Source organism: Pongo pygmaeus, chromosome 21 (genome assembly GCF_028885625.2).
Source record: "Pongo pygmaeus isolate AG05252 chromosome 21, NHGRI_mPonPyg2-v2.0_pri, whole genome shotgun sequence".
NCBI lineage: Eukaryota > Metazoa > Chordata > Mammalia > Primates > Hominidae > Pongo > Pongo pygmaeus.
Window position 1 is genome coordinate 51,600,689 of NC_072394.2, and position 25,672 is coordinate 51,626,360.

Below are 25,672 nucleotides of genomic sequence, written 5' to 3' on the forward strand. Positions count from 1 at the left end.
CTGATCTACAGATTTGCCTGTTCTGGACATTGTTCCATTGTCCATCTTTCCCTTTTTATTTTATTATTTTAATATTCATTATATTCTATTTATTAACCACGTGGTTTCCTTATACTAACATCTTTCCCTTTAATTCTATCCTTTTTCAACTCATGTATGTTGCCTCTGTTGTTAAGTGCATATAATGTCATGTCTTTTGTGTTCCCATCTTCTTCCATTATTACTGCCTTCTTTGTGTTAGATATTTTCTAGTATATCATTTTACTTCTGGTCATTTCTTGTACTATATCTTATGTATTGATTGATTGATTGATTGAGACAGTCTCACTCTATCACCCAGTCTGGAGTGCAGTGATGCGATCTTGGCTTACTGCAACCTCTGCCTCCCAGGTTCAAGCGATTCTGCTGCCTCAGTCACCCAAGTAGCTGGGACCACAGGCATGCACCACCCATGCCCGGCTAATTTTTGTATTTTTAGTAGAGACGGGGTTTCACCGTGTTGGCCAGGCTGGTCTCGAACTCTTGATCTCAAGTGATCCACCTGCCTTGGCCTCTCAAAGTGCTAGGATTGCAGGCATGAGCCACTGCTCCTGGGCTCCCCCGTCTTTTGATGTGTCACTTTCTCTTCTGCTCACTATAGGTTTTTCTGCTTTCAACTCAGTTCACTTTCCTTGAACCGTTCTATGCTTGTAATACCACATCATTTTATTTTGGTGGAGGTGTCAGACCTGATGTTTCCTCTCTAATTTGTCTGAGAGTTTGAGAAACTTCGGCTTCCGAATCTAATTAAAAAGAAAAAACCTGTGTGACCAGAGATCATCTGGCTTTTACGCCCAGTACTAAGACAGAAGCAGAATTGCCCTCAGGCTACCAAATCTAATGTTTATTTTTTATTTATTTTTTATTTTTTTGAGACAGAGTCTCTGTGTTGCCCAGGCTGGAGTGCAGTGGTGCAATCTCAGCTTACTGCAACCTCCGCCTCCCGAGTTCAAGCGATTCTTCTGCTTCAGCCTCCCAAGTAGCTGGGATTACAGGGCACCCTCTACCACGCCCGGCTAATTTTTTGTATTTTTTATTAGAGACAAGGTTTCACCATGTTGGCCAGGCTGGTTTTGAACTCCTGACCTCAAGTGATACACCCTCCTCAGCCTCCCAAACTGCTAAGATTACAGGTGTGAGCCACCGAACCTGGTCTAATGTTTATTTTGTCTGGAATTATCTTCCTAGAATTTTTACTGGATCTACCAGACTGGATGGAAATGCAATAGGTATGTATTTGACTTAACCTGTGAAAACTGCAGAAGCCTCATGCTGTGACCGTCTGACTGTTCCTAACGAGGCTTTGCATGTGTTGTTGGGTCTGGCCTGTAGTTGACTTTGTCCGCTGGCTGTGTGCTGTGTCCATGGATGAACTGGCTTCCCCCCACCATCCTCGCATGTTCAGCTTGCAGAAGATTGTGGAGATATCATACTACAACATGAATCGGATCCGACTACAGTGGTCTCGAATATGGCATGTGATTGGAGATCACTTCAATAAGGTAACTCTTCAAATTTAAAAACCATTCCTGTTAAAAAAAAAAAAAAAGTAGGCAACTGAATTCAAAAAAAGAAGTGATAAATAATTTGCCCTGTTTTTTAGATGCCTTTAATTCATTTTCCCTGTGCAGTCAAGGACAGCTTAATAGGAGTAATATCATACTTATATATTGGTAGCATTCATGTAGAATGAATTAAAAATCCAGTGGTATTGAAAATACTTTAATATCCCACATGCAGGATGTAGGCTAAGACCACAAAGATTATTACAGCCGCTAGACAAATACTCTGATGCTTGGAAGCATTGTGAAATGAAATCCAGAAAGGCCTTTTAAATGACCTAATGTTAAGTTACGTTCCAGGTAGTTTTACTCTTCAGTGTCACTGCTTCTTGTATTCTGGCACCTATTGCCACCATTCTTCTGAAACTTTTATTGAAAAAATTAATATTTGGCCCGAGCATGGTGGCTCACACCTGTAATCCCAGCACTTTGAGAGGCCAAGATGGGCAGATCACGAGGTCAGGAGTTCAAGCCTGGCCAACGTGGTGAAACCCTGTCACCACTAAAAGTACAAAAAAATTAGCTGGGTGTGGTGGTGTGCGCCTGTAATCCCAGTTACTAGGGAGATTGAGGCAGGAGAATCGCTTGAACCTGGGAGATGGAGGTTGCAGTGAGTCAAGATCGCACCACTGCACCCCATCCTGGGCAACAGAGCAAGACTCCGTCTCAAAGAAAAATTAATAATTGTTTTTAAATCAGTAACAAGCTAAAGACCCATCTGGGTTCTAAAACTGACAACTGTTGGGAATAAACCAGACTGAACTTCTTCCTCGTTACCAGAAGTTTTATTATATGCATACAGATATATGCACACATGTTGAATAAATAAAATGTCAGATATGTGTTTTATCATGGCGAAAAAACTGGGAACAAAGCAATCAAAAGAAATGTATGTGGCCGGGCGTCATGGCTCACGCCTGTAATCCCAACACTTTGGGAGGCTGAGGTGGGCGGATCACAAGGTCAGGAGATCGAGACCATCCTGGCTAACACGGTGAAACCCCGTCTCTACTAAAAATACAAAAATTTAGCCCAGCGTGGTGGCGGGCGCCTGTAGTTCCAGCTACTCAGGAGGCTGAGGCAGAAGAATGGCGTGAACCTGGGAGGCAGAGCTTGCAGTGAGCTGAGATCGCGCCACTGCCCTCCAGCCTGGGCGACAGAGCGAGACTCTGCCTCAAAAAAAAAAAAAAAAAAAAAAAGAAATGTATGTATGTATGTATGTATCTGTGATGTCATTTGCCTCTTAAGGGAAATGTAATAATGACAGCTTCCTACCAAAACACATTTCATGATCTCAAGAAAATTTTCTCAAGCCTAGTGGTGAAGAGTTATAATACTAATGCTTAAAAATAGTGTTAGTAAAACAACAATCCAGAAATTCTGTACATTGAATAGAGGAAAATCTTAAAAAGTAGTCTACCATTGGGTTATAGAATAATCACTGGGGTGCTGGTAAATGATTTGTAGCATCTGCCAGTTTCTGTGTGTAAACACCCTGCCACAGCCAATTTAAAGTTAGCAATATGATGTAACTAGGGAAGAGATGGGCACCCCATCACCTCTTGTAGACAGATGCTAGTCTACTCCACCACTCCCCTGAAATGAAGCATTGTCAAATGTAGGCTTGCTTCTAACTTGGTGCATCAGCTAATAAAAGTTCCTTGTTTTTCCATCAGCTCAAATTAAGGCACCTCACAGCACACTGTCTGTTTTACAAAATAATCTGAGTGCTTCATGCTGGGGAGTGGAGAGATGAGACCCCTGCCTGCATGGAGCTCCCCGTCATTTTATGATAAAATAACTGATGGGAAAGGATCAAGCATGTCATATATCAGGGTTATTGAGAAAACATGGTCAGGGAAGGTCCCTCTTTGGAGGTGGCACAGGAGCCTGTGGATGACCCAGGGGAACTATTTATTGAGTGGATGGTATCACTTTAAATAATCAACTAACTCAGCACCATCTTACCCGCTATTCTGAGTAAACAAATTCCTAATTGGACCAGTTGAAATAATTGATGTGAATTTGCTTGAGAAAGAAAATGTGAATCATTGCCATTACTGTACCTTGTATTCTTGTCCAAGCATGTGACAGCTAAGCCAGAACAAACGCTGCTCATTTATTCCACAAGATCATTTGGCTAGCAACTGTGGAATCCTTTGTTCTCTCAGAGATGACTAGCTAAAAGTGTTTTGGTAAACGTTTTCCCAACTCTTTAAAGTCTGCATTTTGTGTTCACTGGGACTTCTGTTTTGGGAGGGGAACATCAGGTCGCTCAAGTTACTTTTCCCACCTGTGATTCTGTTGTGAAGAATCTGTGTGTGCCAATTCTCAGTATGTATGGACCACTTACAGGCAAGGTTGGGACATAGGGTGGCAGGTGGGAACCGGACATTTAATTGTCGTCAACTTCATTACAGATGTCTGTTTATTTAATCAGTGCTGTTAAGCACCGGATCATGGAAAACTCAGGAACTCTTTTTTTTTTTGAGACAGTTTCGCACTGTTGCCAGGCTGGACGGCAGTAGCTTGATCTCCTCTCATTGCAACCTTTGCCTTCCAGGTTCAAGCGATTCTCCTGGGACTACACACATGCATCACCACACCCAGCTAATTTCCGTATTTTTAGTAAAGACAGGGTTTCACCATGTTGGCCAGGCTGGTCTGGAACTCCTGACCTCAGGTGATCTGCTCACCTCAGCCTCCGAAAGTGTTGAGATTATAGGCATGAACCACCGCGCCCGGCCCTCACTCTGGAACTCTTAACGTTTTCCACCACCTTGGAAAGATGTTCTTCCCCTTGTGAACTGGGGCACTTAAGAATCTTGCAGATTTGAAGAAATAGAGATGGCTCAATACAGCTGTAACTTGGCCCTCAGGGTGCTGGAGAGTTGTTCGCACAGTCACATGATTCTCTTGAACTACGGGCACCAGCCCTGTGTCCTGGATGAGCAAAGCTTCACACTAAGCATGGTGTGTATGCCTGGAGCATCTGTTTTACCTGGATTTTTAAGAAGGGAATATTCTTTTCGTTAGTCTCTAATTACATTAACATCCTCCCCTTTAAACAAAAATTACAGCTAAAACACCTTTGGCCACCCTCCCCCACACATCTGGCCTTCTCCAAAGCTAATTATTCTTACTAGTTTGTTGTATATCTTTCCAGACATTTTTGTATTCATGTACATATGTATGTACTCACAGAAATATTACAGATAATATTGTCTTGGTTTGTTTTTGCTTTTTTAAAAAAATATTATACATAGCATTTTGTAACTTGTTTCTTCCACTTAGCAAGGAATCGTAAAGATTTAACCATGTTAGCATATGTAGATTTGTTCTCTTTTTAAAAATTGTAATAAAATATACATAACAGGCCGGGCACAGTAGCTCACTCAGGTAATCCCAGCACTTTGGGAGGCTGAGGCAGGCAGGTCACCTGAGGTCAGGAGTTCGAGACTAACCTGGCCAACAAATACAAAATTAGCCAAATACAAAAATTAGCAGGACGTGGTAATGGATGCCTGTAATCCCAGCTACATGGGAGGCTGAGGCAGGAGACTATCTCGAACCCGGGGGGTGGAGGTTTCAGTGAGCAGAGATCGTGCCATTGCACACCAGCCTGGGTGACGAGCAAAGCTCTGTCTCAAAAATAAATAAAATAAGATAAAAAAATAACCATCTTAACAATTTTAAGCGTTCAGTTCAGTAGTATTAGGTACACTCACATTGTTGGCCAACAGATCTCTAGGACCCTTTTCATCTTGCAAAACTAAAACTGCATACCCATTAAACAGTAACTCCCACTTTCACCCTCCTGACCACAGGCAACCACCATTCTACTCTGTGTCCCTAGGAACTTGACTACTATGGGTACCTCATATAAGTAGAATCATGCTGTGTTTGTCCTTTTGTGACTGCCTTATTTCATTCAGCATAGTAATGTCTTCAAAGTTCATCTATGTTGTAGCATATATCAGAATTTCCATCCTTTTCAAGGCTGACTTTATTCTTTCTTTCTTTCCTTCCTTCCTTCCTTCCTTCCTTCTTTCCTTCTTTCTTTCTTTCATAGCATTTCGCTCTTATTACCCACGCTGGAGTGAAGTGGCAAAATGTCGGCTCACTGCAACCTCTGCCTGCCAGGTTCAAGCAATTCTCTTGCCTCAGCCTCCCACGTACAAGTAATTCTCCTGCCTCAGCCTCCCAAGTAGCTGGGATTACAGGCACCCACCACCATGCCTGGCTAATTTTTTGTATTTTTGGTAGAGACACAGTTTCACCACGTTGGCCAGGCTGGTCTCGAATACCAGACCTCAGATGATCTGCCCGCCTCAGCCTCCCAAAGTGCTGGGATTACAGGTGTGAGCCACCACGCTTGGCCCAATTTTTATTTTTTTAACTTTTTTTATTTATTTATTTTTTGAGACGGATCTTGCTCTGTCACCCAGGCTGGAGTGCAGTGGCACCATTTTGGCTCACTGCAACCTCTACCTCTCAGATTCAGGCAATTCTCCTGCCACAGCCTCTCCAGTAGCTGCAACTACAGGCATACGTAACCACGCACAGCTAATTTTTGTATTTTTAGTAGAGACAGGGTTTCACCGTGTTGGCCAGGTTGGTCTTGAACTCCTGGCCTCAGGTGATCCTCCCGCCTCAGCCTCCCAAAGTGCTGGGATTACAAGTGTGAGCCACCACACCCAGCCCCAATTTTTCATTATTACAAATGATATTGCTGCATTCTATTTGTTAAAAATAAAACATTGGCCAGGCACAGTGGCTCATGCCTATAATCCCAGCACTTTGGGAGGCTGAGGCGGATGGATCACCTGAAGTCAGGAGTTTGAGACCAGCCTGGCCAACGTGGTGAAACCCCGTCTCTACTAAAAATACAAAAATTAGCCGAGCTTGGTGGCAGGCACCTGTAATCCCAGCTACTTGGGAGGTTGAGGCAGGAGAATTGCTTGAACTGGGGAGGTGGAAATTGCAGTGAGCTGAGACCACACCATTGCACTCCAGCCTGAGCAACAGAGCAAGACTCCGTCTCAAAAAATAAAATAAAATAAAACATTATCAGGTCAGACCACATATCAATGAAATGGCTCACTTGGATCAGGCCTCTGCAAGATATCCCCAGATCCCCTGGCAGGGGGTGTGGGTGGGAAACATTCTTTTGCTGTTTTTAGAGTTTCTCCTTGAGAGAAAAGTCTGAAAAGCACCAGCCAAATATTTACCCATAACTCCAGTTCCAAAATTAGGCAAACCATAGACAAGTACAATTTTTAAGGAAATTGAAAAGCCTCAATAATTTTGCAGAATTTTTGGAGGTTGATGATGTTTATTTTATAGTCATTTGCTTTAGATGACAGACATTGGGAAAGTGTGAAAAGGCTTTCCATAGACTGTAAAGGCTTTTGACCCTTCATATGTATATATTTGGAGAAAATTAAATAGCACCTTGGGAGATATTGTTTAATGGGTATAGAGTTTCATTTTTTCAAGATGAAAAGAGTTCTCTGCCAGGCGTGGTGGCTTACTCCTGTAATCCCAGCATTTTGATCGAGGCGGCCTGATCACTTGAGTTCAGGAGTTCGAGACCAGCCTGGCCAACATGGTGAAACCCTGTCTCTTCTAAAAATACAAAAAAAAGTAGCTGGACGGGGTGGCAGGGGCCTGTAATCCCAGCTACTTGGGAGGCTGAGGCAGGAGAATCGCTTAAACCCAGGAGGCGGAGGTTGCAGTGAGCCGAGATGGTGCCACTGCACTCCAGCCTGGGCGACAGAGTTAGACTTTATCTTAAAAGAAACAAGAAAAGAAAAGAGTTCTGATTGGCTTCACAATAGTATGAATGTATACTACTGAACTGCTCACTTAAAATGGTTAAGATGGTAGATTTTATGTATATTTTACAATTAGAAAAATTGAGTATAGTTGCAAGTTTAATAGCAAAAAAAAAGAAAAAAATAGGTTGGGCGCGGTGGCTCATCCTGTAATTCCAGCACTTTGGGAGGCCGAGGCAGGTGGATCACCTGAGGTCAGGAGTTCGAGACCAGCTTGGCCAACATGGTGAAACCCCATCTCTACTAAAAATACAAAAATCAGCCGGTCATGGTGGCAGGCACCTGTAATCCCAGCTACTCGGGAGGTTGAGGCAGGAGAATTGCTTGAACCAGGGAGGTGGAGGTTGCAGTGAGCCGAGATCACACCACTGCACTCCAGCCTGGGCGACAGAGCCAGACTCCATCTTAGAAAATAATAATAATAATAATAATAATAAAATGAAATTTTAAAAGAGCAAAAGGTAGCACATTTTAAATGCATATTTAATTAACTATGAAACACTGATTTTGTCATTACACTTAAAATAAAATTGGACAGATCATAGCCAAAAAATAGCATTTTCTTTTCTCCTTAGGTGTGTTTTCCCTGAATGTTTGTTTTGAAGGTAGGCTGTCCATCTTTGCTGTTGAGAGACCCACATTGGTCATTATTACATTATACCTGTTTCACATCAGTTCCTGTTCTTGCTCAGGTTGGCTGCAACCCTAATGAAGATGTGGCTATCTTTGCTGTTGACTCATTAAGGCAACTCTCCATGAAGTTTCTTGAGAAGGGTGAATTAGCCAACTTCCGTTTCCAGAAAGATTTTCTGAGGCCCTTTGAGCATATTATGAAGAAAAACAGGTATGTGTTTTGATCTGGAAGATGCTCAAGTTCCCCGTTGGGGCTCCCAGAAGCCCTCCTAACACTAACCACATGATTAATTTTTTTCCTCCCTTGTCAGTGGAAACAAATAGAATGAATAGACTGTGATTCACATCAATTTTCCTTAAATAAATCTCACTAAAATCTATGTGTAACCTTTCCTAGGAGGACAGATGTCACCCTGCAACTTGTAGAAATATGTCATGAACTGGCTGGGCACAGTGGCTCACGCCTGTAATCCCAACACTTTGGGAGGCCAAGGCGGGTGGATCACGAGGTCAGGAGATCGAGACCATCCTGGCTAACACGGTGAAACCCCATCTCTACTAAAAATACAAAAAATTAGCCAGGCATGGTGGCGGGCACCTGTAGTCCCAGGTACTCGGGAGGCTGAGGCGGGAGAATGGCATGAACTCAGGAGGCAGAGCTTGCAGTGAGCCAAGATTGCGCCACTGCACTCCAGCCTGGGCGTAAGAGCGAGACTCCAACTCAAAAAAAAAAAAAAAGTCACGAACCCTTTTTGGGGCTGGTGCTGAGGGAGATTAAAGAAAGAGCCACTGCAGAAGCATCCTCAAACCAGGATAAGAATTATGTGACCCAGCACATCTCCCCCAGGGAGGTCATAAAAGAGGTCAGGATACCGGGCCCTGTGAAGCAGCCATACTGTTCATTTATTCACTCGGCCTGGACTTATTGAGACCTGTCATCTGCTAGGTACTATAAAGAAGACATTTTAAAATCCCTGTTTTTGGCTGGGCGTGCGGTGGCTCACGCCTGTAATCCCAGCACTTTGGGAGGCCGAGGCAGGTGGATCACCTGAGCAGGAGTTCGAGACCAGCCTGGCCAACATGGTGAAACCCCGTTTCTACTAAAACTACAAAAGTTAGCCGGGCGTGGTGGTGGGCTCCTGTAATCCCAGCTACTCAGGTGACTGAGACAGGAGAATCTCTTGAACCCGGGAGGTGGAGGTTGCAGTGAGCCAAAATCACGCCATTGCACTCCAGCCTGGGCAACAAGAGCGAAACGTTGTCTCAAAAAAAATAAATAAAAATGAAATAAAATAAAATCCCTGTTTTCATTCAGCCTTAAATAGTTGCACCTGGGTGTGGTGGGCATACAGGAGTTCATTACATATTACTCTACTTTTCTGTGTTTTAAACTTTCCATAATAAAATTTAAAAACAAATCTCTGTTTAATTCTAATAGAAAAACAAATATCAGTGGTGGTAATGTGCTCTGAAGGACATTATATATATCAAGGTAAGGGGATAGGGATGGAAGCACTCTTTTATCCAGGGCAGGCAGCTAACATGTGTTTGGTAAGGGCACCCTTAGGAAAAGGCCTGAAGGAAGTCAGGAATAAACTGAGAGTGGCCATATGCTGCCTTGGCATGAGAATTATGAACGGGGAAGATCAAAAGCAAAAGGCCCGTAGCAGGTAGTGCTTGGCATAGGTAAGGAGGCCAGTGTGGCTTGAATGGAGGGAACAAGGCAGGTAGTAGAAGGTGAAGTCCCTCCCAGTGGTAGTAGGGTGCCTAGCTCACATAGGAGCTGTCGGCCATTGTCAGCACTTTGGCTTGCTCTCTGTGAAAGATGGAAACCGTTGGAGGTATTTTTTTTTTTTTTTTTTTTGACGGAATCTCTCCTGCCTGGGCCTCCCAAAGTGCTGGGATTACAGGCATGAGCTACTGTGCCCGGCCTGCCATTGGAGGATTTTAAGCAGAGAGGTGAAATGATCTGACATATTTTAAAGGATCACCCTGCATTTATCCATGTAAAATGATGGAGCAGTAGGATGAAGTAGGAGGCCATTGTAGTTGTCCAGGTTTGGACCAAGGTGGGAGCAGTGGCAGTGATGGATTAGATTCTGTGCACATTTGGAAAGGGAATCTTACACCATGTGCTGATGAATTGGCCATGGAGCACAAAGGAAGAGATGTCAAGGATGACTTTTGGACCTAATTCCTCTTGTCTGCTACTCCCCTAAAAAGTGTACTTCAGATCAGCCTGGATCTTTTTTTTTTTTTTTTTTTTCCGAGCCGGAGTTTTGCTCTTTTTGCCCAGGCTGGAGTGCAATGGTGCAATCTCAGCATACTGCAACCTTTGCTTCTTTGGTTCAAACAATTCTCCTGCCTCAGCCTCCCAAGTAGCTGGGATGACAGGCACGCACCACCATGCCCAGTTAATTTTGTATTTTCAGTAGAGATGGGGTTTCACCATGCTGGTCAGGCTGGTCTCAAACCCCTGACCTCAAGTGATCCACCTGCCTCGGCCTCCCAAAGTGCTGGGATTACAGGCGTGAGCCACCACACCTGGCCTTTTTTTTTTTTTTAAAGCAAATGGAAGCTCCCAAGTTGGATGCCAGAGCAGGCTGTTAGGGTAGTGAATAAAAGGGTACCAGAAAAGTTTCCTTGACATGTCTCTCTTTCTCCTAATGTCTGTATGTCTGCTTTATTGCTCATTTTAAGAGAACCAAAATTAAACCCAGAGTCTGGCATCACCCTTTACTTTAGCAAATACACAAAAGTATTTTCCTACCTTTAGGAACACCATTGAGAGTGCCTGAGGAGACTTGAGTCCTCACGTGGCCAAGCCACGTGTGCAAGCCTAATTGCACGGAAGCCCTCATCTCCTAACTCCAGGCCTTCCCTGCCTGTCCTATTCCCATTTGAAAAGGGGCAGAGTGAGTTTAGAATCACATGTTGCCAGGCACTCTCAGATACTGTCAGTGGAACTGTAACTTACTGTAATTTCCAAAAGCATTTTGGTGATAAGTGTCAAGAATCCTGATATTTTTATGCCCGTTTGACTCAGTAATTCCACGCTTCTGTAATTCTCCAAAGCAGTTAATGTGAAATATAGTAAAGCATTATGTCACAGAAAATAGTTTTCTAGAAAAAAACAAACTGTCTAAATAAACAAGTGTTAAAGTAAATGTTGGTACAGACACAACATGGGATATTGTTTCGCTGTTAAAAATGTCCACAATGTTTGGCCGGGTGTGGTGGCTCACGCATGTAATCCCAACACTTTGGGAGGTCGAGGCAGGTGGATCACCTGAAGTCAGAAATTCAAGACCAGCCTGGCCAACATGCTGAAACCCCGTCTCTACTAAAAATACAAAAATTAGCCGGGTGTGGTGGTGCATGCCTGTAGTCCCAGCTACTCAGGAGGCTGAGGTAGGAGAATCATTTGAACCTGGGAGGTGAGGTTGCAGTGAGCCAAGATCGCACCACTGCACTCCAGCCTGAACGACAAGAGAAACTCCATCTCAAAAAAAAAAAAAAGTTCACAATGTTTATAATGTGGGAAATGACTAATACTTTAAAGGACAGGTTGTAGAATTGGACAGACAATGTAATAGAGATAGTGAAATGTGTATCTCTCCATGTGAAATACCATGTATCATGTAAAGGATTTTTTTTTTTTTTTTTGAGATGTCTTGCTCTGTTGCCCAGGTCGGAGTGCAGTGGTGCAATCTCAGCTCACTACAATCTCTGCCTCCCAGGTTCAAGCTATTTTCCTCCCTCAGCCTCCCAAGTAGCTGGAATTACAGGCGTGCATCGCTATGCCCAGCTAATTTTTGTATTTTTAATAGAGACGAGGTTTCACCATGTTGGCCAGGCTGGTCTTGAACTCCTGACCTCAAGTGATCCACCTGCTTCGGCCTCCTGAAGTGCTGGGATTACAGGTGTGAACCACCATGCCCAGGCAAATTTTTTTTAATCATACTTTTTCTGTATTTTCCAAAACTTTTAGTATAATCATATCTTTCTTTTAACAATCAGGCAAAAAACATTATAATAAATATAGTTTTGTCAAAACGTTGCTTTATTCTCCGTGGGGAGACAACCATGAATTCATTTTTATTATATATTGGAGGTTACTTATGTTGTGTAGTCAGTCCTTTGTTATCTGCAGGTGACATGTTTACTTTGTGAACTTTCAGCTAATTTTTAACTGCTTTGACTTTCTCCTTGCCTTCTCTAAATGGCCTTTCCTATTATTGGTTAGTGTGAGCCTGGAAGACAAACATGAATGTCATTCTAAGCCAGATAAAATTTGAAAGTCATGAGCCTGGGAGGCAGAGGTTGCAATGAGTTGAGGTCACTCTACTGCATTCCAGCCTGGGCAACAGAGCAAGACTTTGTTTCAAAAAAAAAAAAAAAAATTGAAAGTCAAACCTGCAATCCCAAGGCCACTTTACTGACTTTTAGAGATAGTACTGTTGAAGCAATAGGCTTATATAGCTTTCCTTCTTGCTATTTGTGAGATAATAAGGTTCCTCCGTAATTGTATTTCTTAACAGGTTGAGAGACAATTGCAGCTGTTCCAGAAAATCAGCCATTTTCTCTATCTTCAAGTTTTACTTTATAATAATTTAGGTAAACATTGCACCTTAAATTATATATGTATACTCCAATCCACATATATGTGTTTATCACATAGGTATATCCCTGCCCAAAAATCTAAGAAGATACACACAAGAATTTAGTAATGATTATCTCTAGGTGGCAGAATTATATTATTTGAAATGTTTTTGGCCAGAAAAACTGACCAGCAGTGACTTAAACCGCAAGGCTATTTATTGTTTTCATAACAAGAAAGAAGTCAGAGGCAAGCATTCAACTTTGGTTCCATGGCCTGGATAGGGACTATTTGAGACCCAGGCTTTTTCCTTTTGTTCTTCCATTCAGAGGGTCAGCTTTTCAACCTCGAGTTTATTGTTTTGTGATTGCAGGATGGTTGTAACTCTATGCAGCATGCTAGGTTTGGAATGGAAGTGAGAGGAAACGAGGCAGAGCCCAAATGTGGATTGCTGTGTGCTATAAGAAATGTTTAAGTGCTGCTTCTAAGGGATGAGCTATGTTCATTTCTCTTCCCACTCTCCAAAGTACAGATGATATGGCTGTCCCATTCTTTCCTCAGGTCTCCCACCATCCGGGACATGGCGATCCGCTGCATTGCCCAGATGGTGAACTCCCAGGCGGCCAACATCCGCTCAGGCTGGAAGAACATCTTTGCCGTATTCCACCAGGCAGCCTCTGATCATGACGGGAACATTGTGGAGCTGGCCTTCCAGACCACTTGCCACATTGTCAGTAAGTGGCTCTGTTCCCTCCCTGCTAATGTCCCACCTGCAAGTCTAGAAGGGTGTCACTTGCTGTCTATTTTGCTACCTACAGGGGCTCCCCTACCTTGGCTCTACTGGGATATAGTAATGTGCCAGGCCGTGTTGTAAGCGCTTGATGAGTATTAATCTTGATCTTAACTCTGTTTTGACTTTCTCCTTGCCTTCTCTAAATGGCCTTTCCTGTTATCAGTCAGTTTGGGTCCAGCAGATAAACGTGAATGTTATTTCAAGCCAGATGAAATTTGAAAGTCAAATCAATCCCAAGGCCACTCTAATGACTATGAAAGAATTACAGTCAATCCTCATTATTGGTGGATTCCGTGTGTATACTCACTCAAATGTATATATATGAATAACTCCACAACCAGTACTCATGGTGCTTTTGTGGTCATTTGCCAACATGTGCATGCACAAAACAGCAAAAACTTGAGTCACCCAAGGCGCACGTTCCCAGTTGTGGTGGAAGAAGGTGGCACCCTGCCTTCTTGTTTGAGCTGTCATGACATAAACAAGTGTGCTTAATGTGGCCTATCGAGTGCCATGTTTTTTTTTTACAATTTTGTGCTTTTTGTTGGTGATTTCACTGTTTAAAATGCCCCCCCCCAAGCATAGTGCTGAATGCTGGGTAGTGTTCTACATGCAGAAAGGCTGCGATGTGTCTTATGGAAAAAATATGTGTGTTAGATGAGCTTCCTTCAGGCATGAGTTACAGTGCTATATTGGCTGTGAGTTCAGTGTTAATGAATCAACAATATCTATTAAATAAGGTGTCTTTTCAACAGGAACACACATACAACAAGGTTATGTCTTGATCAGCTGATGAAAACGTTCTGACCAGAGACTTGCAGGAATCTAGCTCCTTATCTCCATATTTTCCCTAAGGGCCATGGTTCAGTATTCTTGAATTCAGTGTTTATGGCAACTTTATAGAATGTAACTATCAGGAATAATGAGAACAGACTTATCTCATTATTTCCCCCATGTTACTAAAGAGGAAATTGAGGCACAGAAAAATAAATACAACAACTTGCCTGAGGACACACAGTTTGGATGTAGTGGAACCAGGACTTGCACTCGGGCAGTCCAGCCCAGAGTTAGTGCAGCGTCCCCCTCCTCTGGACTGACCAGGAGTCCTGGGTTCTGCCTGCGAGCATGTAACAAGATGTTTACTTCATCTCTATGGAAATTTTTAGGCATCGAGTCATCTTTGCACATAGTTGGCATTCAATAAATGAATGAATTGATATTTGGGCCTTTACATCATTGCTTGAGCTCAGGAAGACTGTCTAGCCCAAGCTGTACCCAATGCATTCATTCCTAAGTAATTTAATAAGAAAAACTGTCTTCCAAAGATACTGACGTGCTTTTCTTAGATTTTCACAGTTAATTATCTCTGATATATGTCTGTGTGTGTGTGTGCACGCACGTGCATTTTTTCATCCCCATTTCTAAATCCTGGTCTTATGAAAAATGTGCCTTGTGTTCCCCCAGCAACTATTTTCCAGCACCATTTTCCTGCAGCCATCGATTCCTTTCAGGATGCTGTGAAGTGCTTATCAGAGTTCGCCTGCAACGCCGCTTTCCCTGACACGAGCATGGAAGCAATTCGGCTCATCCGCTTCTGTGGCAAATATGTCTCTGAGAGGCCTCGGGTTCGTTTTTCCCCACCTTACTCAGATGGGCAGTGAAGGGAAAAGGTCATGGAGCAGAAATTCTTGCTCCTAACAAAGAGCTTTCCAGCTACTCTTTTAGAAATGTGTGTTTGCCCTAAAGTAGGTGTTTATTTCAAAATGCTGCCATGACAGGGAGTTAGGCCTTTTCATTATTTGGTATATGTGAAATTCTGTATTTTATTCATACTGAACCTATGGTATTCTACAAATTGTTTTTGTAGAAGTTAGTTGTGTTTTAGCTTTTGTATTTTGGCAAAGCTCAAGAAGCTAGACCTTTCTATTTGAAAGAAAACAAACCTCCCTTTTAGGAAATGGCATTATGTCTTTGTAATGTGCCTGAGAAATCATATTTAAAAATCACCTTTTGTTTTCTCCTGAGAATGATGGGGGTTTTTTTTGATGTGTCTCATCTTTCTAAAGAGGCCTATTTGGTTTAAATGACAGAGTCCCAAAACACTGAAATAGGGTGAAAACAAGTCTGTCTAAACTATGATGTCCTGTGTAGATCTCTACTTAAGTTTCCTTTACAGAAAGAGCTATAAACCTGTAAGGTGATATGTCTCATCTCTTACAACAGCTCACTAAGATGTGATGATAATGGGAGCCAATGTTGATTGAGCACTTAGTACTTGTTGGGCACCATTCTAGGTATTTTCTGTATGTTGATTCATTTAGTCCCCACGTCAGACCTATGAGATGTAATTATATTCCATTGTACAGGAGAGTTAACTGAAGCACAGAGAGAAATTGCCTAACATTAGATAACCAGAGTTGCTAAAGAAATTTCAGTACCACTTCAAGAGTGGTTACAGAGCAGAGGGGTCAAAATCCCAGAAACAGGGCAGAGAGTAGGGCTATACATGCAGACAGTAGAAAGACTGCCAGGTCCTAGCTGTATGACCTTGAGCAGTTTACTGAAGTTCTTGATGCCTCAGTTAATTCATCTATAACCCAGGACCATTGTTTCTACCTGCCACTTGGAATCCTTGTGAGAATTGTTAATCCATGAAAACAACTTTAACAGTGCGTGGCCCATAGGAAGCACTCAGTCAGTAATAGCTGCTGGTATTATTTTAAGTAATGTGTATGACAGTAACATTCCAGAAAGACCTAAGATAATGAATCATCCTGGATATTTTGTCAATACCATTTGACCTTTAAGCTCTTCTTAGTATAACACCTCCCACCCCCAAGACTCTTGTGATCTGCCCCCTTCAACTTGTTCTAAAACCCGCAGAGGTCCATAGGTTTGTACTGGGAAACTGCTCATATACCCTTTGGGACAGATAATGTCTTTGTGTAGTCTGTTCCCACTGTGCCCTTGCTGAGTAGAGATTTTTGGGAGAGAAAAATGTGTGGGGCCTTAATCTGCATATAGATTTTCTTGCAGTTCCTTCCTTTTGCATGCTTAGTTTACACCTGAGATGTGATTTTCATCATAGGTGCTACAAGAATACACAAGTGATGACATGAATGTAGCTCCTGGTGACAGAGTCTGGGTCCGAGGCTGGTTCCCCATCTTATTCGAACTCTCCTGCATCATTAATAGATGCAAGTTAGATGTACGAACAAGGTAACCATGTTCCTGTGCGGTGGCCCCTTACATCACTGAAATGAACCTCAGTCACTTGCTCACCTGACCCCACTCTCTTCTCTGTTGTTCTCTTCTCCACCATTCTCTCTTCTGTGCCTGACTTTGTTTCCTCCAGGGGACTCACAGTCATGTTTGAGATCATGAAGAGCTATGGCCACACCTTTGAAAAGCACTGGTGGCAGGACCTGTTCAGAATCGTGTTTCGGATTTTTGACAATATGAAACTCCCTGAGCAACAGTCAGAGGTAGGTGATAACTACAGCACTGCCCTAGGTATGATGGAGAGGAAAGCCTTTCTGGCCTGTATTTGCCTCTGGGGGCCGCATCATCGTCTACCCAGAGTTCTTAAATACTGAGCAACTTAAGGTTTTAAAAATGGAAACACCTTTCTGATACTCTCCTACCAGTATCAGCTAGTCCTGAGTGACTCTCCCCATGTTCAGAAGAATGAGAGGAAATACATCTCTGTGGTCTGCCGCTTGGCCCTCAGGCATTGCACCTTCCAGTTCAGCAGGGCTCCTGACTGGTCATTGTAGTTGTTTTGTTCATATCAACCTCTGAGCAGTCAGAAAGTAGAATGTCTCTGGTCCCTTAAGGGTTTTTAATGAAGTTGCATTTGGAGATGATGTTGAATATTAAGCCTTTTTTTAAAAGGATGTTTGATGCCTCTAGGTGTTTTTATTTGTCCCTTGGAGGTACAGGGATAGTGAAAGGGTATTCTAGGCTCAGGATTTTTAGATGGAAAAGTAACCTTTTTATTTCTTTTGGGAACACCATTCCTTCCCTCACCCCAACATAAAAGTGACATATGCTTAGTATGGAATATTAGGCAAACACAAAAAAATTCTTCCTTTTACCATCCAAAATTAGAGTTAATGTTTTTGCAAATTTTTCTCCATCTTCTACATGGTTTAAATATGATTCAGAGGCCAGGCACAATGGCTCATGCCTATAATCCCAGCATTTTGGGAAGGTGAGGTGGGAGGATTACTTGAGGCCAAGAGTTTGGGACCAGCCTAGGCAACATAGTGAGACCCTATCTCTTAAATAAATAAATAAATACGGTTGAGGTCATAGTATAGATAGAGTTTTCTAATCTTTTTAAATTTAAATTTTTTTCCTCATTATAAAACAAGTAGAACTACAGAACACAGACAGAAACAAAGAAGAATTTAAACACTCACAGTTGCAGTTTTTCATAGGCAGCCACTGTTAAGACCTTCAAGTGTTACATTCATCTGTGTGTCCACCCACACATGCATTTGTGATCCACATTTTTCTTCTATGAAAATAGAATTCTAACACACATATATAAACTAATTCTTAAACTTAATACATGAGTATTTTTCCATAGTCATAACTTTTCTTCTAGAATGTTTTGTTTGTTTGTTCCTTTGTTTTGTTTCCTTTTTTTGAGACAGAGTCTTGCTCTGTTGCCCAGGCTGGAGTACAGTGGTGCGATCTGGGCTCACTGCAACCTCTGTCTCCTGGTTAAGCAATTCTCCTGCCTCAGCCTCCCAAGTAGCTGGGACTACAGGCTCATGCCACCATGCCCAGCTAATTTTTGTAATTTAAGTAGAGACAGGATCTCACCATGTTGGCCAGGCTGGTCTCAAACTCCTGACCTCAAGTGATCCACCCACCTCAGCCTCCAAAGTGCAGGGATTACAGGTGTGAGCCACCACACCCAGCCTTTCTTCTACAATGTTGTTTTAATAATGGCTACAAAATAGTCTTAGTTGTGGATGTTCCACAGCTTACGAACATTTAGGTTGCTTCCGGTTTTTCTGGACAGCACTGAAATGAACACTTTTTGCAGCTACACTTGTAGTGGTGATGTTTTCTTCTTTAAAGACAAGTGGCCCAACTGCCAGGTTTGGGGCCTGCGTATTACTAAGCCTTTTGATACGTACCACTAAGCTGACCTGCAAATATCTCTAGCCATTTACACTTCTGTCAGCAATGCATGAGAGTTCCTATTTCTCCATATTCATTCTAGGTCTTCTCATTTTAATTTGTTTTAGTCATTGCTAATTTGATAAGCCAAATGTATCACATTGAAAAAGTGTTTCAAACTGCTAGTGAGGTGGCATATTTTCTCTCATAGGATTGATCATTCTTAAGAATTGCCTTTTATGAATTCTTCTTTTATGAATTACTCTTAGCTCATCTACTGGATTATTCATCTTTCTCCTATTGATTTATGCATTTTTAAATATATAAATAATGTAGCATATGCTTACATGAGTTGCAGATGATTTGCCCACTTTATTATTTTTATTTCCTTTTCATTTTGGAAGATTTAGCTTTTAAGTAACCAAATCTATCTGGTTTTTATTTATTTTTTTATTCCACTTCTGGCTTCCACTTTTGGCATCATTACCATAATTTTATAAATATCCCTCTGTATATCCTCTGTACATATGAATGTATTAACATTTTTAAGACGTATTCTTGATACATATCACCAAATTGCTTTCTACAACAGTTTTGCCAGGAGTGTACAAGAGTGCCCATCTCACTGCAGGGAGAATAGCTTTTAAGTGTCATCTTTTTGTTTTCCCAGAAATCTGAGTGGATGACAACAACCTGCAATCACGCACTTTATGCTATTTGTGATGTTTTTACCCAGTTTTATGAAGCTTTGAATGAAGTTCTTCTTTCTGATGTATTTGCACAATTGCAGTGGTGTGTCAAACAAGGTACTCTTTAAGCCTCTAGGCATCATTTTTCTTACATAGTCCTTAATGAGAGGTTAGTTTTTTCAATATTTAAAAGCATGGATGTAGTGCCAACGAGTACAATATATAATTTAGTTGGTGAAATGTATACATTTTAATTACAATATAAAAACAGTCCCCCCCCCCAAGTCAGTTCATAAAGCATTTCTTAAAGATGGGATATAGTTATTTTTACATTCTACAAGATGTACCTTCATGTATTATACTGTTCTTTTTACTTTTGTATATGTTTGAAATTTTCTCTAGTAAAATGTTTTTAAAATGTATTGTTTCAGTCAAAATCAACAGCTTCATCAAGAGACATTTTTCATTTGAGTAGTTGTGTGTTTATTTTAGAGTTTGTCAGGAAAAATACCCAGCTAGCACATTAGACCTGGATTCCATAGATAATTTTGGCTTAGGGCAAGAATTTAGTTACATTTTTGAAAAAGTGACTTAATTTTAAAATAAATGACAAAACATTTGATATTGTTCAGGTGGCAAAAAATGGAAATGTAGTGTATGAGTGACTAAATTTTTGAAAACCTGGTCTAATGTTTTCTCTCTTCTATTACCATTTTTCATACATGAGCCACTTAATTTAAAGTAGCAAAATGTTGACCTTTCTTCTTTAGCAATAAAACTATGATAAACAATTTTAACTCTTCAAAAAAATTTTAATAAAAATTTTAATACTGTCTGTAGCATGGCTTCATTAATTAAAAGCCTAGAAACTCACCAGTTGCTGTCTCCAACTCACAGTATTTGAGACCTGGTTGGCATCAAAATACCAGTAGAAGTTTAATGATAGATACTGCTTTATTTTGCAGATAATGAACAGTTGGCACGATCAGGTACAAATTGCTTAGAAAACTTAGTAATATCCAATGGAGAGAAATTCAGTCCTGACGTCTGGGATGAAACCTGCAACTGTATGTTGGATATTTTCAAAACAACCATCCCACATGTGTAAGTGTTCATGCAGTTGTTCCCGTTTATCTCTGTGTTCAGTGGATGTCTTAAAGCTCCTGATTGCCTTTCACATTGATTATTTTTTTTCTCTATTTTTTTCTTAAGTTTGCTGACATGGAGACCTGTAGGAATGGAGGAAGATTCATCAGAAAAGCATTTGGTAGGATTTGGGGTTTTTCTTTGGTTGTCTTTTCTTTCTTCTATCTTAGTAAAAGATCAGTAAGCCTGTATAGTTTGTACTTTTTTTTATGGGAAGTGAGTAAAATTATAAGATCTAAAAATAATATATGTTCATAATATATTTTTTAGAAAGTCCAGAAAAGCATTAAGCAAATAAGTAACCTCGCCAAGTAAAAAGCACAGTTTACATTTCTAGCTGCCGCTTTGTGTGACCGTGCATGCCTAGGAAAGCCAGCCATATTTGAAATGAGGGATCAGTTAGCATATAACAACATGTGAGCATTTTTCCATATTTTAAACGATTCTTTGAGAGCAGCCTTTTCAGTGGCTGCATAGTATTACAATTTCTTTACTTCTCCCTTATCGGACACTCAGGTTAGTTCTAGGCTTTCAACATTGTAAATAGTGCTTTGGCGTAACTGTGCTTGTTTGTTGCCCTCCTAAATTAATAGTGCTTTCCTCTTCACCAAAGAAGTGGTAGTTCTTACTTTTTGTGTGAGTCCACATAAAGAAGTTCTAATTCAGATCTCACTTTTAAATACTTTGGTTTACAGAGAGGAGTTGAATTAACTTTTATTCCTAAGTGACTCTAAGACCATTAGATTTTAAAAAGCATTTGGGATACAGCAACTGTCTTCTGCTGTTAAATTTTTTTATTTTTTATTTTATTTTATTTTTCTCGAGACAGAGTCTCGCTCTGTCCCCGGGCTGGAGTGCAGCAGGGCGATCTCGGCTCACTGTAACCTCCACCTCCTGGGTTCAAGTGATTCTCATGCCTCAGCCTCCCGCCAAGTAGCTGGGATTACAGGTGCCTGCCACCAAGCCCAGCTAATTTTTGTATTTTTAGCAGAGATGGGGTTTCGCCATGTTGACCAGGCTGGTCTTGAACTCCTGACCTCAGGTGATCCGCCTTCCTCGGCCTCCCAAAGTGCTGGGATTACAGGCATGAGCCACTGTGCCTGGCCTGCTGTCAGCTTTTTAAAAAACTAGTTACTGCACTAGTAATTTATCTTTGAACTTGCTCACATAAAAAATTTGTCACACTTACTGTTAAATCCTAATATGTAGAGAAATGTCCTCTGGGTTGGAATAGGAAAATAGGGAATTTTAATGGGAGGAGAAGTAATTTAAATTCTTAATCTCTCCATTGCAGCCTGTGAGGCATGCTACGTTAAGCATGTAGTATCATTTTATTTTGAGCTAAGCAAGGCACTTAAATACAGGTTGGACCAGCCATGTTAAAACAGGCACATCTCTGCCCAAATTATCATGAGGAAAAGTGAGCATTGTGTTTCCCTCTGGTTTACATTTAGGATGTGGATCTGGACCGCCAGTCTTTAAGCAGCATAGATAAAAATCCCTCTGAGAGAGGACAGAGCCAGCTCTCTAACCCAACAGATGACAGCTGGAAGGGTAGACCATACGCAAGTAAGGCCACTTTTTAATTTGTTTTAAATAAGTAACATGTTTATGTGATTCATATATTCAGAAGGCACAAAAGGGTAAATATGATAAGCCTTCTTCTGCCCTGTGCCTCAGTCTGCCAGTTCTCTGTAGCAGCCAAGGTTACCTGTTTCTCTGTACTTTTCCAGAGTCATTTTATCCATATGCAGGCAAGTACATGCACATATATATTCACATACATACATATATAGTACATATGAATTTTCTCCTTTTACCAGTTATGGAATAGTATGCCTTATTCTTTTTTCAGTTAATATATTTTAGAGAGCATTCAAAATCAGTACATAAGGAGCTTTCACATTGTTTTATACGATTGTCTATTATTCCAGTTTGTAGACATGCTTTTATTGCTTAATTGAGTTGCTCTTAACAGACATTTATATTATTTGTAATCTTTTGCTGTTAGGTGCAATACTGCATTGAATAACCCAATACATATGTCATTTGTGAATTTATGTAATAAATTCCTAAAAATGTACTGGAGTCAGTGGATAAGTGAATTTGCCATTTTAAAATATTTCCACATTGCTATCTATTAAATTTGTAGCTGTTTACATGATCTTTTTAGATGAAATACAACTTTGGACTAATTTTAACTTGGAATTTTCAAATTATGAGTCAAATTGAATAGTTTTTCATATGTTAAAGCACCACTTCTGTTTTTTTCTCTATGAACTCCGTAATCTTTGCTCATTTTCTGTTGATTGTTGGCCCCTTTTTTATTGGTTTGGAGGAACTCTTATGTACTAGAAATCCTTTTTCTGTTATGAGTTTCAAATTATTTTTGCCAAATTGTCTCTTAATGTTGCTTATGATGTGTTTTACTATCATTTAAAAAAATAAGTTTAACAGCTGTCATGTACCAGGCACTGTACTGTGTGTTCCATGTGTATTGTTTCATGTAATCCTCATACTAGCCGTTGAAGAGGTACTGTCTTACGTTTGAGGGAACTGGGGCTTAGACAGATGATAGAACTTGACAACATGTAGTAGGGTGGGGATTCAGACACATTTTTGGCAGCCTGAGGAATGGGAACTTGTGAAGTTTGTTCTGGTCCTTTGAAAGTTGTGTGCCCCATTGTTTGCCTTTATAGCAGTCTCACCCTGTCCTCAACATGCTAGGCTGTAGCTGTTAACATTGAAGTTGACTTCTGAAGCAGCACATCTGACCAAAACAGTGTGCGGTCACCATTTTCCTTAGAAGGAATAAAAGTAGTCACCCTTGAAATTCATTAAAGAGGTACCGTGTTGGGACTGGCATGCTGTCTTTCACTAACTACTGCAGCCAGCTTCTCTCCAATGCCCAGTGATAGAATGATACTTTTTCTTTTTCTATTTTTTCAGAGACGGGGTCATACTCTGTCTCCCAAGCTGGAGTACACTGGTGCAATCATAGCTCATTGCAGCCTTGAACTCCTGGGCTCAAGCAGTCCTCCTGCCTCAGTCTCCTGAGTAGCTGGGACTATAGGCATGTGCCACCACATTCGGCTAATTATTTTATTTTTTGTAGAGATGGGGTCTCACTTTGTTGCCCAGGCTGGTCTTGAATTCTTGGACTCAAGCCATCCTCCTGCCTTGGCCTCCCAAAGTGTTGGGATTACATGCATGAGCCACCATGCCCAGCCTCTTTTTCTTCACGAGCTCCAGATAAAGTAGTTAGTTTCTGTGTGGAGGCCAAGTGTACATTTCTTTCAATAGGAGAAGTACTCTCAGTGCAGCGAGAGTCTACACTCTGAGAAGTACCTAGGACTCAAGCCACCTCCCATTCCCCCAGGGAACAGTGCCTTTGCTGCTCCCAGTCTCACAGCTCAGCCATAAGCTCAGGCAGACAAAATCTTTGCACTATTATTATCGTTTCCTTCTTTTTATTTTTGGTCCAAAATGCTTTAATTGAGTTGGCATAAGTTGAATGTTCATCTTCTGGAACTCCACTGTATTTAAAAAAAAAATTAAAACAGTCTACATGGAGAATTGTTACATGTTTTTATAATTTCATAACTGGCGAGGTGCAGTGGCTCACGCCTGTAATCCTAACACTTTGGGAGGCTGAGGCGGGCAGATCACGAGGTCGGGAGTTCAAGACCAGCCTGGCCAACATAGTGAAACCCCATCTCTACTAAAACTACAAAAAAAATTAGCTGGGCTTGGTGCCAGGTGCCTGTAGTCCCAGCTGCTTGGGAGGAGGCAGGAGAATCGCTTGAACCTGGAGGTGGAGGTTGCAGTAAGCGAAGATCACGCCACTGCACTCCAGCCTGGGCGACACAGCAAGACTCTGTCTCAAAAAAAAAAAAAAAAAAAAGAATTGTTGGCCAGGCACAGTGGCTCATGCCTGTAATCCCAGCACTTTGGGAGGCTGAGGCGGGCGGATCACCTGAGGTCAGGAGTTTGAGACCAGCCTGGCTAAGACGGCGAAACCCCGTCTCTACTAAAATTACAAAAAACTAGCTGACACGGTGGCACACACCTGTAATCCCAGCTACCAGCTACTTGGGAGGCTGAGGCAGGAGAATCACTTGAACCCGGGAGGCAGAGGTTGCAGTGAGCTGAGATCATGCCACTGCACTCCAGCCAGGGTGACAGAGCGAGACTCCATCTCAAAAAAAAAAAAAAAAATGTTAACTAGTCAAAGGGTGTTAACCACTAAAAGGAATAAAAGACCACTCTTAAGGGATACAGAAGTAGAAAATGCAGAAAGCAGCAAAACTGAGCTTCTTGGCCAGGCAAGCAATGGCTCACACCTGTAATCCTAGCACTTGAGGCCGAGGCAGGCAGATCGCTTGATGTTGTGGCACAGGAGTTCAAGACCAGCCTGAGCAAAATGAGGAAATCCTATCTCTATTTAAACAAAAAAACACAAGCTTCTGGCCTCTTCAGAGAGGCTGGCTACTGCAGGAACCTGAAACGTCCTCTGGTTAGGGCACAGTCCAGTGGTGGTCTTTATGAGTAGCCCACTGGGTGGCAGAGAAACTTGCTGGAGGACACAGAACCTGCATAGCTGATTCCCTCACTTTCTTCAGGTCTTTGCTCAAATATCACATTTTTATAGAGACTTTTCCCGACTAGTTTGCTTAAACGTGCAGTCCTACCCTGACACTTTCTATCCCTGTCTCTACCTATCATCAATATTTGATATACAATATCTTATTCTTAAAATATTTCATTTGTTGTCTGTCAACACCATGGGAGCGGAGATTTTTTTTTTGTCCAGTTTATTCATTGCTGTGCCACAACATCAAGAATTGTGCCTTGACTGGGTGTGGTGGCTCATGCTGTAATCCCAGCACTTTGGGAGGCTGAAGTGGGAGCATCACTTGAAACCAGGAGTTCAAGGCCAGCCTGGACAACATAGTGAGACCCCATCTCTTAAAAAAAAAAAATCATGCCTTGCACATAGTAGGAGCTCAGTGGATATTTCTTCAGTATTGGCCGAATCATTATTAGGGTTAATCTTTATCATCTAACATAGATCAGAAACTGTTTGCCAGCCTCCTCATCAAGTGTGTGGTCCAGTTGGAATTGATACAGACCATTGACAACATTGTGTTCTACCCTGCAACGAGCAAAAAGGAGGATGCAGAGCACATGGTTGCCGCCCAGGTAAGAACAGGAGGCCTCGGGAAGAGCATCCCTGT

General features: G+C 41.6%; 1 protein-coding gene across 3 annotated transcripts in view; it reads left to right on the top strand.

The window, feature by feature from the left end:
* The window catches only part of ARFGEF2 (ADP ribosylation factor guanine nucleotide exchange factor 2), a 115,005-nt gene that overhangs the window by 76,324 nt on the left and 13,009 nt on the right, over positions 1-25,672 (top strand). For all 3 annotated transcript variants that reach the window (XM_054467454.2, XM_054467455.2, XM_063659320.1), the window contains 12 exons: positions 1,228-1,268; positions 1,372-1,541; positions 8,131-8,282; positions 13,233-13,405; positions 14,929-15,089; positions 16,553-16,683; positions 16,820-16,949; positions 19,271-19,406; positions 20,255-20,393; positions 20,502-20,556; positions 21,890-22,004; positions 25,507-25,637. In XM_054467454.2, the coding sequence (XP_054323429.1) occupies positions 1,228-1,268; positions 1,372-1,541; positions 8,131-8,282; positions 13,233-13,405; positions 14,929-15,089; positions 16,553-16,683; positions 16,820-16,949; positions 19,271-19,406; positions 20,255-20,393; positions 20,502-20,556; positions 21,890-22,004; positions 25,507-25,637 (1,534 nt within the window). The remainder of the gene's footprint in view (positions 1-1,227; positions 1,269-1,371; positions 1,542-8,130; positions 8,283-13,232; positions 13,406-14,928; positions 15,090-16,552; positions 16,684-16,819; positions 16,950-19,270; positions 19,407-20,254; positions 20,394-20,501; positions 20,557-21,889; positions 22,005-25,506; positions 25,638-25,672) is intronic.